Source organism: Lissotriton vulgaris, chromosome 3_1, assembly GCF_964263255.1.
Source record: "Lissotriton vulgaris chromosome 3_1, aLisVul1.2, whole genome shotgun sequence".
Taxonomy (NCBI): domain Eukaryota; kingdom Metazoa; phylum Chordata; class Amphibia; order Caudata; family Salamandridae; genus Lissotriton; species Lissotriton vulgaris.
The window spans coordinates 1038497556-1038512478 of NC_141689.1; the positions used below are offsets into that span (position 1 = coordinate 1038497556).

The window sequence follows — 14923 nt, forward strand, 5'->3', positions numbered from 1 at the left end:
TATTTGTTTTCACATTTTTGCCACTTGCACTTTACTTGGATCGCAGAGTGGTCACTAGTGAACTAACACGCTTGGCAATCACTGCACTGCTCCCATGACTTCTAATAGCGGATGCACTTTAATCTATAGCTGCCCCCATAGCTATCCTCAGTGAGTAGCCCTCCTATGCCTTCTTGCCAATATCTCTTACTTGGTTCCCAAGTGGATTGCTAGTGAACTTACAAGCTCGGCAATCACTGGGTAGCTCCCACAAAAAATTAACAGTAGCTGCTTGCTTGCATTGTAATTTATCACTGTCCTCAGGTACCTTGAATGAGGGGCTCAAGTGGGTAATTGGTATCACCCGGGTAACATATTTTTAACTCTTAGATCTACATTCCTGGCCTTTTTGTATCATGGTCAGCTTGTCTTAGGATAATTTATTATTCGACACTTTTTGTATGATTTTAATTAACTGAATACAAATAAAGATTGATTTGATGTAATCAATACCACCAACGACTCAATTTTGTCTATGAATCACTGAGTATAAATATTTTTGGAAATTATGATTCAACAACAACCCAACCCCTCATTTTAATCTGTCCAGTGGCTGCCTACGTCGTGGTGTAATTTCCTGTGATGCCACTTCCGGTGATGTCACATACTGTTATGCCACCTGCGATTTTCTTTAGAGGGAACATTGATTCTATGGCTCAATGTTTCTCATTAACCCCCACTCCCTCAGCACCTGACTACAAACAACAAAGACGCTGGCAGGGAAGTAGGATGGGAGAATCAGTAGGGTGCCTGGTAAACATTGATGACGTGAACGGAAGTGTGCACCATGGTCGTGGGTTATGGACATGTATTCACACACCCAGTGCAAGGCTACAGCCCTAGAAGAGTTGCCCTGTAGTTAACACCAGTCGGGCACACTTGAGTAATACATTCAATGGCAACAGTTAATTAAGTACCTCAAACACATAGTTGGCAAATACACTCCCCAACATATAGATTCCTCTGGCTCAGATTTAGCCCAAAAATGTGTTTAATAGAGTTGGATGAAGAAAGGCCCTAACTTCCTATGGGGCTTCATTCTCTTACAATCTTTCATACAACGTTAAAGAGCGGTTTACGTCTTTGTTACTTGTCTTCAGAGAGACATAACCACGCTCTCAGTTACCCTGTTAATGAAGTGCCATCTCAGAATATTACTTAGATTCATTTTTAGCACATAGAAAACGATCCAGATTTTTTTTAAATTACCTTTTAAATCAGTCCATGAAAGACATCTGGAAAGAGTCATGCTCATGTTACCCCATCCAACAACACCAACTATAATGGGATTTGAATGTTATTTTAACATTCTTGCCAAGTCTCTCTTTTAGACTGTCTCTCTCCCTCAGATCATTCCCTTCGAAGGCAATAGCCCTGTTATTTATTATCTCTGCCAGAACAGCTAATGATCTATATGGACCCAAATAACAAGACCTCTTCCATCCTACGCATCACCCAAGGCCAGAACAAGTTGATTCTGTACATGGATTATCCTGATTGCTAAAATCAGGGCACGATAAACCAAATGTGCAGAGATGTTCCGTTCTAATATTCACCAGGAACGCACCTATTTCTTTGAAATCAACAGAAAAAGGTAGTGATGCGGAGGCTCACAAAGCAACACATTTAGCAGGACAGTAGTATAGTTTCTCATGTCAATGGCTGGACAAAGACTTTTGTAGTTTATAGCTAAAGTTCTAGACAAGGTGCTATATGTGATCACTAGGTCACCCAATTCCTCAGAACAAATTATTTTCCTTCTCACCCACTCAAGTCCTGCCTCCTCTGTCTGCCAAGGACATCTTTGCTGCTAGAGCATCTTCTTCACCAATGACACGGCCTGGACGTTCTCCGTATTCTCACAGCAGGAGGTGTGGAAGTGCACTGGAAGCGACAAGTTCATGAATCTAAAGACTTTGCAACAGTTTTATGCTATGTGGAGTTAGTAAACAGTTACTGCATGAGATCTCCACAAGGAGCAACCAACAATCAAAAGCACCCAAGAATAACAAAGCAAACATGCAAGTGGGAGCTGGTAAAATGCTCCATTTCACGAAAGATTAGATTTCATGCTATTCGTTGAACAGCGTACACATCAGAAGCTTCTACGCCATCTTGGAAAGCCCCAAAAGTCTTACAAAAAGGTATATATTAATTAACCCCAGACAGTTTTGTGCCAGGGTTGGATAGTAGCATTGACCCAATCTAGAGCTACCATTTGAATCCATCCACCAAGCAGCATCTAGTGTGGGATTTGCCTTTTATGGCTGCAAATGGAAATGGACCACAAACCGCCAGCCTTATGAACGAATGAGAATTGGGTGGCACCTGTACTTATAAGAGAGCAGAATCGCTCTCCAGGACTAATACAAACATGAAAACAGGCGAATTGAACTAAATATGTTATTTTTCTCAAAAAGGGGAGGAAGGCACAGGGGGCTGTGGTCCATGCATCGTAATGGCAGACCTTAGCGACCCTGGCATAGACAACGCAGGAACCCTTAAAATAAGATGACATGGTGAAGGCGGGAATGTTTTAGTGTATGTATACTGCTGAAGTGGGATCTGTTGTAATCAAATATGAAGAAGTACCAACACAGGGAGGGTGTCAGACGATGTAGGCTGCTCGCTATCTGTGCATGGGTGCTGCTACTTTAGAACTATTGTTTTGAAGCACTTTTGGGTTGTGTGCCTGGGCCAGGTGTGCGACACATTGTACGGGTGCTGCATTTTAACTAGTTGCAGAATGGGAATGTCCCCTGTACTGATTTGCTGTTGCCATCTGCTTGCAGGCACATCTTATGCTGCCAGGGAGAATTTATTTGGGGCAGCAACATCCAACCACAGTGAATCTGAAGGAGGAACTGGTGTTCATGTTATTACCAAACTACACCACCCATCCTGGCCCTGTGAATGACATGAGCGTAGTGCAGGAGCACCCATGATTGCTTCAGAATGTGGCAGTAGTGGACATGTTAACCTCCACGCAAAGACCCCTTCACCTTGCGTGATAATGCCAAAGGTGCGAAAGTACATAGTCGCTTTCCTAATGACCATCCATAGTAGTGTCTCAAACAATGCCCTCTGTCTTTCCATTCAGTATTTGAGTGACGTGGGTCAACCATCAAATATGCCCTCACAACACAGGCAAATGTTGTATATAATGCATGTGTGGAGACCAGTGACACGCCTGCAGGGAGGCATGTGATCCTATAGCACATAATGCTCCGTTATACATCAAGGGGCAGCATTCAGAAGAGGACAAAATCAAGGGGAGGGGCTGTAGGGACAGCTCGACTATAATGTTGCTGATAGACAGCGGCCTCTTGATCTCTTAACACACTGAAAACAAGAATAGTGCATAAGCCTCAGTGCTCCATTCAAGATGGCGTCACCCTAGCGTGGGAGGCAAGGAGGCGAGTTATGGCACACCCCCGAGGATTTGCTTCATCCCCCACGTGTACAGACGCATCTATTACAGAAGTGGAATGAACTTAAACGGTGATGTTAGCACTTCTACCTTAGTTCCGACCTTTTAGGGGGCAATTTACGGATCACAGATGTCTATTAAGTCAGTTAGTACCCCTATGTAAGCTCTATTCGCAAGGAGCCATTATTAAACAACTTAATTGTACATATAATTCACGTAATGAATGTTAATAAAAGGACACAGCCTCATACTTGAAGCTATTCTCGATGCTATAAGAATATATCATTCAAACAGAATACACTGAAAAGTTCAGTATTTCTTATATCGCATGCCCATCTTTAAACAATCTGCCAACAAATTGAATTCCTCAGTCGCACGTGCTGTTACCAGCATCACCTCTCAGCTATCTCATGGCTCTGGGCCCTGGCTGCGTGCCCAGACAGGGAGCCACGTGCTGTGAACTCTGCCTTCTCATGTTCAGGATCAGCTCTCAGCCTGCTTTGAATCTGTCTTCAACCAGAGCTGTCTATAGAGAGGACGGCGCAGCCTCCTGAGAGGCTCAGAGGTCATGTACCAAGTGATGGAGGTTACATAGCAAAGTCCCTCCATGGACCGATAGACTGGGAGCAGGAGGCGAGAGACAGGCCGAGGGCTACATCCTGAGGGACCGGAGCTATGTACCGAGTCACTTAGAGACAGACTTCTGCACTACCAGCCTGCTGAATCCTATTGTTATTATTTGTGGGGCTATGTAACTGCAGCTTGTGACGAGAGTGGTATAAGGCAGCGGTTATTACCCTTTTGACTTATGTGACTTCCTACAAAAATAATTCCCAGAATGTGGGGACCCTGAATGACTCATTATTTGAATCTCCAGCCTGAGCAACTTCTATGGTTTGAATGGCAACTTCTATGATTTGAATCTCAAGACAATACACAAAAATACAAAAACACGTATGTACCAAAACAAACTCTCAAATATTTGATTAATTCACAATCAAATATAGATACGGTTTTCATTGATTCTACTCTATTTGTACCATACTTTAATGTTAATATATTTATTTGAATGTTATTTCGTTTTTTTATTCAGATTATTAGCTTCCTGAAGTCCATCCTACTATGGCTTTGCAAACTGGGCCAAGTGCAATCCTAGGTTTCTCAGGGAGGGAGTGTGGGAATACTCAAGATCAGGACTCGACAATCACACAACAGCGCAATAACTGGTTGTCCAACAAGAAAATTACTTTATTGCACATTAGAACAGAATACTACAATTGTCCTGGGTGCTCAAGTCAGCTGCACATCTATCCGCTCTCTCTCCCTGGTTCCCCTATTTTTCTGGGCTAAGCTGTTCTTACCTGGGAAGAAGGTAATAACATGATTATGGCTTAGATGCAAATCTCCCCCTCTTTTGTAGGTTGAGCTCAGTCTCACAGTCTCACAGTTCAATTGCTCACTTCTTACTTACTTCAGTTGTTCATATCTTACCACCCTTGGCAGCCACCAGGGCTCATTTCTACTGCTCACTTCAGCTTCCAGGAGGGAAAGCATGTGAACTGGTAGCTCCATCAGGGTCTCTTCATTGCTTGAGGCACATGCCAAAGAGACATATCCTCGGCCATCCTGCTTCTGCACATCTCTGCTGACTGTAGGTGGTAGTCTCGCAGGTAGAGACTGCGATCTCCATGGAAGACTGGTTCACATATTGAAGAGGTGGGCAGGTGCTCTGGGCTCAGTGCAGTGCACATGAGCCAATCTCCTCCTGGTGGTTCGGTCACACTCAAACTGTTCTCCAACAGCCATACATAGGCCTTTCTTCTCTGCGCAACAAGGCCACACACTGCACTAATGTTTGGGCAATGCGGCCTAATTCGGGCCATACTTCACCTGGGCACCGCAGCTTGACACAGGCCATGCTGGCTTAGAGCCCCAACAGAGTTTCAGAAATCTTTAATTTGAGTGGCCATGATTCCTGCCAGGGACCACTGTTGGAGAACACTGGGATACACAGCTCACTCTATGCAGTCCTCCTCTTCTGGAAGTAGCACCATCTCTAGTCATGCTGCCCATTGCTCCTCCTGGAGAGTCACTTGTTCTTTCAGGGTTGGCAAGCTCCTTCTCTCTCTCAGCAGGCAGACTGGATTCTAGGAGCTTCGGTTCAGGTATACAGACCTTCCAGCAAGTGGCAGGCTCACCTCTTGGAAGCTACAGACACCAGTTCTGGTTGTACAGCGTTCCTCTGGGTTCTCTGCAGAGCACTCCCTTCTTTGGTCATAGAGGATTTTGGAACAAGAACAGCAAGTGGGATAGTGGGCTCTTACCTTTATACAGTAACTGCAGACAAGAGCCGGTATTCCATTATCTGCACTTTCAGAACACTTTTGGGGTGTTTTTTCTTTCAAGCGTCCTCTCCAGGCTGCTCTCCAGACACAGCCTCTGTGTAGAATGTTGCTTTTCACAGCAGGATTATCTCCTGCTTGGAACACCCACAACAGATGCACACAATGGTGAAAGCTTACTGCACCTTGCTGCCAACAGCCAATCTGAAAGAGAGATCAGGGATCTCCTTTCTTAAAACAATTTCTAATTGGCACAGTATAATGCTGTGTAGACTTAATTAAAATAAGGACAAATTAATAATAAAACAGAACACTTCAGTCATAAATAAAAAAAAGATATATTTTATAGTATAACAAGAATAAATAACTCAGTTCGGATTAACTGAGTTCTATGACAGCAATAATTGGGCCATATAAGTAGTTCTTTAATTCATTAATGACAGATGTGTTTTGTTTTGTTACCTACAGACATACGGACATAAGGAAATAGTAATTGGAAAACAGTGAGGTGCAAAAGACAGTTTGAAACCTTAAGGCTATAAGATCTACAATGGAAAGAGTCAGTGACATTTTGTTTTAGACATTTCCAACACCAATACAGCGAGGCTGGTGGATGTATGACGTTACAACGCATACTTTTACCACGCATGCCTTTACAACGCGGTATTTACAGTGAAAACCTTTACAACGCATAGTGCTTTGGGGAGCTGGATAGTGAATAGTTAAATTTACTATTCCAACTCCAGTCCCCGTGGACACTAAGGAAGGTGTTGGATAGTAAATTAAACGTATTCCCTATCCTAGAGCGCCCCCAGCGCAATGCGTTGTAATGGTTTTCGTTGTAAATACCGCGTTGTAAAGGCACTGCGTTGTAAAAGTTGCGTCGTAAAGGTTGTTTATCGAGGCTAGTAGTTACCTGGAATAGTCATACAGCCAATATTACACCTAACTAACCTTAGAAAACTTTGAGCTGCTGATATGATAGAAACATCACAGGTCCTGGGCTGCTGGTGTTCTGGTTCAGGGAATACCTAGCCTGGCAGTTTGGGCTGGGCTGTTCCCACTGGAGCAGGGTCAAGATGGATTTGCATATGCCCTGCTCCAAACTGAGGTGTCATTGTGGGCGAAAAACAATGGACTGGGATGCGACTCTGTGTGATGGCCAGTGACTAAGACTAATTCATGCATTCCTTTCATCATCTTGTTGCAGTTGACACCATATACTAGCACAGCAGGAGTTCATGGCTGCACTGGGACTGCACATTTTTGCCCGCTTAATTACGCGCACTGTTCTTCTGGTCGCATCCCATGAAGGATGTGCCACAGGGCAGGCCAAAACGATGCATCCAATCTGCAATTCATGCTTAGTTTGTTTCCACTTGCAGTGAGCAATGCTATGAGCACTTTAGGAAGCTATGTATGCTAGTAAGATGGCCATTAATACGCAATAGGCTAACTGTTGAGACCATTATACATCGGAGACATAAATATTATGCTGAAATTGTAAATCTGTTTCAATAATGACTTTATTAAAGCAATGTAAAAAGTGAGTGTGTGGGCACAGGTGTGAGCTAAAATAAATATTGTAGTCTAATTTTCATTTTAACTATACTTATTAATAATACCATGTTTCATTTTGTATTTTTTATGAAATAGATAACAAACAAAGAGAATGGATAAGGCAACACATAGGGCCACATGTATCAATATTTGTAATAGCGATTACCAAATTGCGATTTTCTGCGATTCGCAATTAGGTAATCGCTACTCCAAATGCAGTAATTCCTAAGGGGTCGCAAATTTACCCACCTCCTTATAATAATGAGGTAGATCGCAATATGCGACCTCTTAGGAATCGCTAAAATCACGGTGATGGTGGCCTGCTAGGGCAGCAGAACACCATGTCTGTGATCGCTTTTCAATAAAGCAATCATATTTATTTACAAAGCAGCCCATTTTCCTTACAGGAAAACGGGTTACGTTTAAAAGAAAAAAATGAAAAGTTTTCTTTTCATCTTTTAAATGCAGACAGTGGTCATAGGGACCACTGCCTGCTCTTAAAAACGTTTTTGCCACCATTACCAAAGGGGAAGGGTTCCCTTGGTGACTGCTTCCCATTTGCGAATAGGTTACCACCAACTTGAAGTTGGTGGTAAAATGCAAATGTTTTGCAATCGCATTCACTGTGACAAAACATTCATACATATCGTTACTCTTCGGTGTTTAGAAGGGACGCCTTAAACACACCCCTTCCAAATACAGAACCGCAAGCCCATTTTGCGATTCGGTAACAGGTTACCAAATTGCAAAGTAGGGTGTGATACATGGGAAAAGCCTTTTTTACGTTCACAACAGGCATATTCTGCAAATTGGCTTGTTTGCGAACGGAAAATAGCTACATATATGTGGCCCATATTGCTTTTACCTTGTTCCACAGTTGGTTTTTCTTGCTCGCTTTGCTAGCAAGTAGCAGAGGATGCTCGTCATTTAGCACAGAGCATGCATCCCACACAGGAACATGTAAAGCCAAGCGATTAAACATCCCGTTATTTTAAAAACTTGCTTTTTGAGGAACACTATTTCAAGAAAAAAAGGGTTGCGAGGATGTCAAATGGATGTTGTCTGAATATATTATCTTGTACGCACCAAAACAGTTACCTAGGGTGACCGACGCTTTTTGGTAGCGGCCTCCAGACTCTGGAACACCCTGCCTCTTAACATCAGACAAAGTGTCACACTTCTTCAGTTCCGTAAACTTTTGAAAACCTGGCTGTTCTCTCACTAATACTCTTCTTTTTTTCCTTCACATCTGTTTAATTAACTGGCTCATCCCCTCACTTTTCCTGAGTTTATAATGGTTTTTAGCGCCTAGACGCCCACGGGTATATGCAGCGCTTTATAAATATTAAAAATAAATAAATAAATAAATGTATGTACCATCTGTGACTATGGCTGCTGCGCACTGATAGAGCCCCAGGGATGTGTGCAATAAGGATGACTTAACATAACTAATTCTTGGTCCTTTTTCTGCTGCAGAGGGCGCAGTCAGACTGGCGGGTGGTAAAAGCAGCCACGAAGGACGCCTGGAGGTCTATCACCATGGCCAGTGGGGTACCGTGTGCGATGATGGCTGGACCGAGAGGAACACGCTGGTGGTTTGTCGGCAACTGGGATTTAAGTAAGACCCATTTATAGTGCAGAGATAAACACATAGCACCGCAGTGAAGACAAGCATGTCCTGACTGGAGGTCGAAAAGATGGCTCCCTTGGCATTAGAGTCTGTGGACTCTAACTAAACTTCTGCAGACTTGAACCATTCTTCCCTCTTTCTCAGGTAGATAACACAAAAAGCCAAAACTCGTTTAAAAAAGGCTGCAACAAACGCAACAACAATAAAAAGCATCATTATATGTGAATGAATTACACATGAAAGAATATGCAGGACAAATGCCATAACATAAATGTGCATTCTATAATGGCTGAGCAGTTTTATCCCATTGCACTGCAATATTTCATTTTTAATTGTCTCTGTAAATTTGTAATGAATGTACATTTAGAAAAAAACACCTCGTAATATAATCAAATCTCTAGTACTAGACAACAAGACATTAGTCTCTTCTACCTGAAAATCTAAACCCTTAATTAAATACAGCTAAATCAAATCTTTTCTGGTGTCAGCTAGACAGTGCATGCGCTGTCTCGAAGAGACGTGTTGTTTTCAATCTGTGGACTTCAACCCGCCCATAGGCTTTCCATTTGCTCCTTCCATCGTCGCTCTCAAATCCTTTGTACCCATTTGTCCACAGCGTGAATGTGTCATTTCTCTTCCTGTGTTTGAACCTTTCCCAGAGCATGGACCAAGTACTTGTGTCCATCCACTGCTCCCATTTAGAGCTACTTTTATCCTGGTCTTGGAACACTTCATACGAGTGTTTGTGTTTTCAATAGCTCCATCCTCCGTCTCCTTTTTTTTTAAATACAGTTTTATATAGCACGAACACCACCAATATGTATTATTGAAGCGCTTTACATGAGCACCAGTTACTTTATACAAGGACATGTTAATTTTTGTAGGCACAGGGAAATTAACTGATTTGCCCAGGATCACAAGATGTTGAGCCAACGCCAAGACTCTAACCCGGTTTCCCAGCTCTATAGTAAGCAGCTCTGACTGTAACGCCACGTCCTCTCCTCCGACGCTGAAAGGAGGTGAGAGGTCAGAGTGTGTGGCCCCAATGTTGATTTCTCCTTTCTTTAATAATATAATTGGCATTGCTCTCACTCCAACGCTATTTTCTGCCCCATGCAAACTATGAAACTAAAACTGCATTATGATGTATAGTCTTACTTTGGTGAGTGTCTCTAACTTGTTAACTGCTGCTTAATCGTGCAGATTTTCTTTTCACTAACTCCGTCTCTTGTTTTTTGTTTTTTAACACAGTTTTATAGAGTGCTTTACATGAGCACTAGTTACTTTACACAAGGACACATTCATTTTTGTAGGTACAGGAAAATTAACTGATTTGCCCAGGATCACAGGATGTTGAGCCAACCCAGCTCCATAGTCTGCAGGTCTGGCCGTAACGCCACATCCTCTCCTCCGATGCTGCAAGGTGCTGAGAGGTCAATATGTGTGTCCCCAGAGTTTATTTCTGCTTTCTTTAACAATGTTATCGAGGACTCTGGCAGTAGCAGTAACTGTTGCTCAATTGTGCAGACTTCAGTAGAACTGTTTACCAAATATATGTTTTTATATGTGAATACATTTTTCTTTAAAATGCACGCACTGATGTAGGTATGTGATTTTAACCATCTCTTATATTTTCTACTCATGTATTATTTTTTAGTGTGTGTTGTAATACGAAGCACTGACAGTGGGTTTTTTGTAAACACAACTTCATTGTAGCACACATGGCGAGTAAGCAGTCTGGTGCCAAGAAATAACATGGTTCCAGAGTGCTGCCAGAATATATTCAGTCAGTCCTCGTTCTCTCTTTCATCCACCAGTGACTCTGTTATCGTCCCGTTTCTTCCCGCCTGTGTGTTGCAGGATGCAGATACTAAGAGTAGAACGCTCACATTCTTTGGGGGCACCTGCATCCGGGGTGGCGACTCTACATTTTCCTTTGAATTTTTACATAAAACCTAATCTGTCTCTTTCAGAGTAATTCAGCCAATCTTTTACTCCTAAAATGTGTGTCTTTTTTTACTTTCTTTGTGCAGTTCAATGTCTGGCTGATGTTTTACCCAGTACTTGTTTCTTTTTAACATTTGTTCTTATTTAAGTCACAATACTGTCATAGTAGCATCAGTTAGGGGACCAAATACCATAGCTCGGGCATTTCTGAGACCTATTGTCCTTGCCAATGCTTGTTAGGTCTAGGTTTTGAAAGAGCAGCTATCAAACAACCCTATTTTTAACATACATAAAGAGGGGGCTTTCGACTTCCTCTATTAACCTGACTTTCTTCCACCAGCCTTTTACAGACATTGACTTAAGAAGTTGTCAGTCTGTATTCATCTCTCCCCTAATGCTATATTGGCTGCTTAGGCCTATCTTTATGCTTTGACTCAAGTGCTTGAATTGTGTTGCACGGGGGTCTACTTTACAACTATAGCCTTGTTTATTTGAACCAGAAACAAGAAAAAGACTGGATTGAAGGCAGAGAACCTTCAGTGCAGTCCACCTCTCATTTCTTCTCTGTCTTGAGTGTGCTTATGCAGCATGTGTTAGCACTTTAAACCCACACCTATTTGGCTTTGCCAATGCTTGTCTGCAATTTATTTATTACAAAAGCATATACGTGCATACAGCTTTGCACACAATTCCAAACACATTATAAAGAAACACATTGAACATCACAGGTGTAGCAGAACTTGTGGAAAGATAATTTCTATGCAAGTTGTTAACCTGGACTGATTTACAAGAATCATTGAAGTCCTGTAACACCTCTACTACTTTCCCACCTGTATATGAATAGGGGGTTCAAATATGTTTATTGTAAAAGAACCTTGCACTAGTATTTGTTGTTTTTGTTTGATTTGAACATTTAACGCTGAGCAATCTGCACCCTTTTCACTATTGCAATACAGTTATTATTTGTTCATATTATCTGTGTCTGAAAGAGTGTCCTTTCATTGGTAATTATCGAGTGATTACTACCCTAAATTAGTTTGAACCTATTTCTTAGAGGAACCACTTTTGCTTATATTCTATATGTGCACCCACATTCTTTCCACCTACGGGTTTGCCCTGCCCTTTCATATATTGAATTCAAAATGGCAAGCTTGCTTTAAAATCTATAAATACATTTTGCTGCACGAAGAAGGGACCAGGAAAAGAACAGTGTTTGGGCCCTACTACCGTTCTGCTACATCCCTGTTATGACAGCTCTGGGCATACCTGTCACACCAAGAGCATCTGTGAAAAACATAAGGATAATAGTTGGCTTGTTTGGCACTGGTAAATTATCTGGGCCACATTCTAGACCTTTGTTTTTAGGCCTCGCCTACAGGCAGCTTTAGCTGTGTGTTGTTGAAGACATCTTGCCACTAATACAGTAAAATGTATAAATATAGTGGGTAATGGGGCAGCACCTTGCTTTTCGTTTTATGGTTGGGTGGCTTCCTTGTCTATCTTATTTTTCTGCTTCTTATTGAATGGCTTTCCTCCCTATTCTTTGACTTACATCATCTTCACACTATTTCATTGCTCCCCCCTCCATCATTTTGCTACAGAATATTTTAACTCCCACCCCCCTCTCCTCATTGCTCCCTTCCCCCACCTGCTCCCTGCAGCACGTAATTCGTCATTTCACCTGCATCGCTCCCAGTGGCGGCCAACATTATTCGCTGGTTGAAGGTGCGGGGGGTCACGCTGGGAGGAGGGGGTCAATTTAGCAATAAATTAAAAACATACCTGTCCGCCGGCCGGGTCCCAAGTTTTCTTGGCTCCTGCTCTCCTTCCTCCGGCATGAACAGGAAGCCTCCGTCCCCTAAGACAATCACAGAGCTGCAATGGCAGTGTTGTGATTGGTGGGGATGTCGCCCAGCCAGGGGCTTATGGGGAGGCCATGTTCTCCATGTAGGCTGAATTGCAGCCTGCATGAAAAAAGGGCAGAGTGCACATGACTGGTTTGGGCGGCCCCAGAGGGCCCACCAGTCATTCCATCCACTTCTCTATGCTCCCAGAGCAGCCCCGCCCACCCGCAACTAAACATAAAATGGTAATAACGAAAAGTTATTACCATTTTATGTTTCTGCTTTTTGCGCTCCGAGAAAGCAGTGGGGCGACGCTCCTCCGCCCTAGTGGAAGAGCCACCCTGATCTGCTCCTCAGTTGCTCTCTCTTACTCCAAGCTGCCTTCTTTGTTTAGTATATTTTGTTTTTGAGGCGTAATTGTTAACTGGTGGTTTCAAACAGTTTTACATTTTTTAATTTATCACTCCAATATAAGCATTCACCATTTTGAGACTGTAAATACAACAAAATGGTGGCTACATCTTGTCGCAGGCGCAAGCGTGCCTGGTGACGCGCATGCAAGTGTACATCGTGTGTTGTTGGGTAGCCTTATATTTATGAAACATACAGTGTGTAACGATACATATGTGTGTACACATCAATGTACTTTTATTTTTTTTTCATATATTTTTTGCTGATGCTGATCATTGGCAAGCAAGATGTTTTTCCCCTCCTTTTGCCGATGCCAAACACCATTGGCAAAATAGCAAAGCCTATAGTTCTGCATTGCTTTTTAGGTTCCGCCTGTCGAAAGATGCGCACCGCGCAGCTTTTTGGCGCAGGCGAAATCTTATGTGTACAGTATGTGTGTGTTGTCCCGCCCCTCTGTTCCATTGGCTAGCTCCATAAATGGAGGCTAGCCATTGGAACAGAGATCTGTCCGCCAATGCCGGAGCAGATTCGTGGGCGTTCCGGCGATTTTTAGGCTTTTCGCAACGTCATGAAGACGTGTCCACTGTGGGCGTGTACTTTTTTTTTTTTTTTTACATGGCTGTTTTTCATCATTTGTTCGATCGTCCTGGCCCCGCATGGTTGTATCCCGCTGTCCGTTCGCCCCCTCCCCCCCTCGTGACTCCCGCTGTCCATGAGCCCGTCCCCCCTCCCGCTGTCTGTGTGCCCGTTCCCCTCCCGCTGTCCGTGAGCCTGTCCCCCCTCCCGCTGTCCGTGAGCCCTTCCCACCTTCCATGACTGCTTCCACCCATGAGGGGGAGGCAGAAGTTACCAATGTAGACTCTAAGCTTTAATCCCCACTGTGTTGTAAAATTCTATTAAGTCGATGTAGTTAGATTTAATGTGTTCTAGGTCAGGGATTGATTGTAGTAGATGAATGATCGTGCCCCTGTTTAGAATATCATGCGGTCCCCTTGTTAGGTCGAAGCCTGCATTGCAGGGCATGGCCCTGCTGCAGGCAAAGAGATATTGTGAGCAGTGGATCTCAGTATGGCGTGAAGCCACGCCTCTTTTTTCCATTGGCAGGCCTCTGGAAACGGAGGCCTGCCATTGGAAAAAGCTCCTGTTTAGCAGATTTGTCTGCTCTGGATCCCGCCTCTCGAGGACTCAATGACCTGCCTTACGGTAGCACGACAATATTTTTAGAAATATTGCCTTGGCAACCATGAGGCAGGTCAGGGAGTCCTGGAGAGGTGGGATTCAGTATCCTGTTTCCTCGGCGGTGAAGCAGGTAGGGGAGAGGCGGTGCTTGTTCTTATAGCGGTCGTACAAGTGAATCCAAAAGTTAGCAACACAGAAGTGAAAGTCATTTTTTAACCATTTCATAAAGTCCTCCCGTTCCAATTTAAAAAGCAACAGCACATCAATATGAATTTTTCGGCTATAACGTTACTCGTGTTGTTGCAAATGAATTGTGCACTATAAAAACTTAGCAGCACTTTGGACCTCGCAAGAGGTAAGAAATCACCATACAATCACAAAGTATATGTTTTCAGAACGTATGGCAATCCTTTAGGTAAAGAAGACTGGTGTTCTTAGGACCACCGTACAACCACGCAACCTCTTTAAAGCTTAAAATGCTCTTCGTAATGTGGTTCACAGCATGTAAACGGAACGGCCATCTTGGGATGGCAATTGATTG

At 43.1% G+C, this 14923-nt stretch overlaps 1 protein-coding gene across 1 annotated transcript in view; it reads left to right on the top strand.

The window, feature by feature from the left end:
- The window catches only part of PRSS12 (serine protease 12), a 585240-nt gene that overhangs the window by 311918 nt on the left and 258399 nt on the right, over nucleotides 1-14923 (top strand). The window contains exon 6 of the mRNA XM_086961447.1: nucleotides 8848-8989. Coding sequence (XP_086817573.1) covers nucleotides 8848-8989 — 142 coding nt within the window. The remainder of the gene's footprint in view (nucleotides 1-8847; nucleotides 8990-14923) is intronic.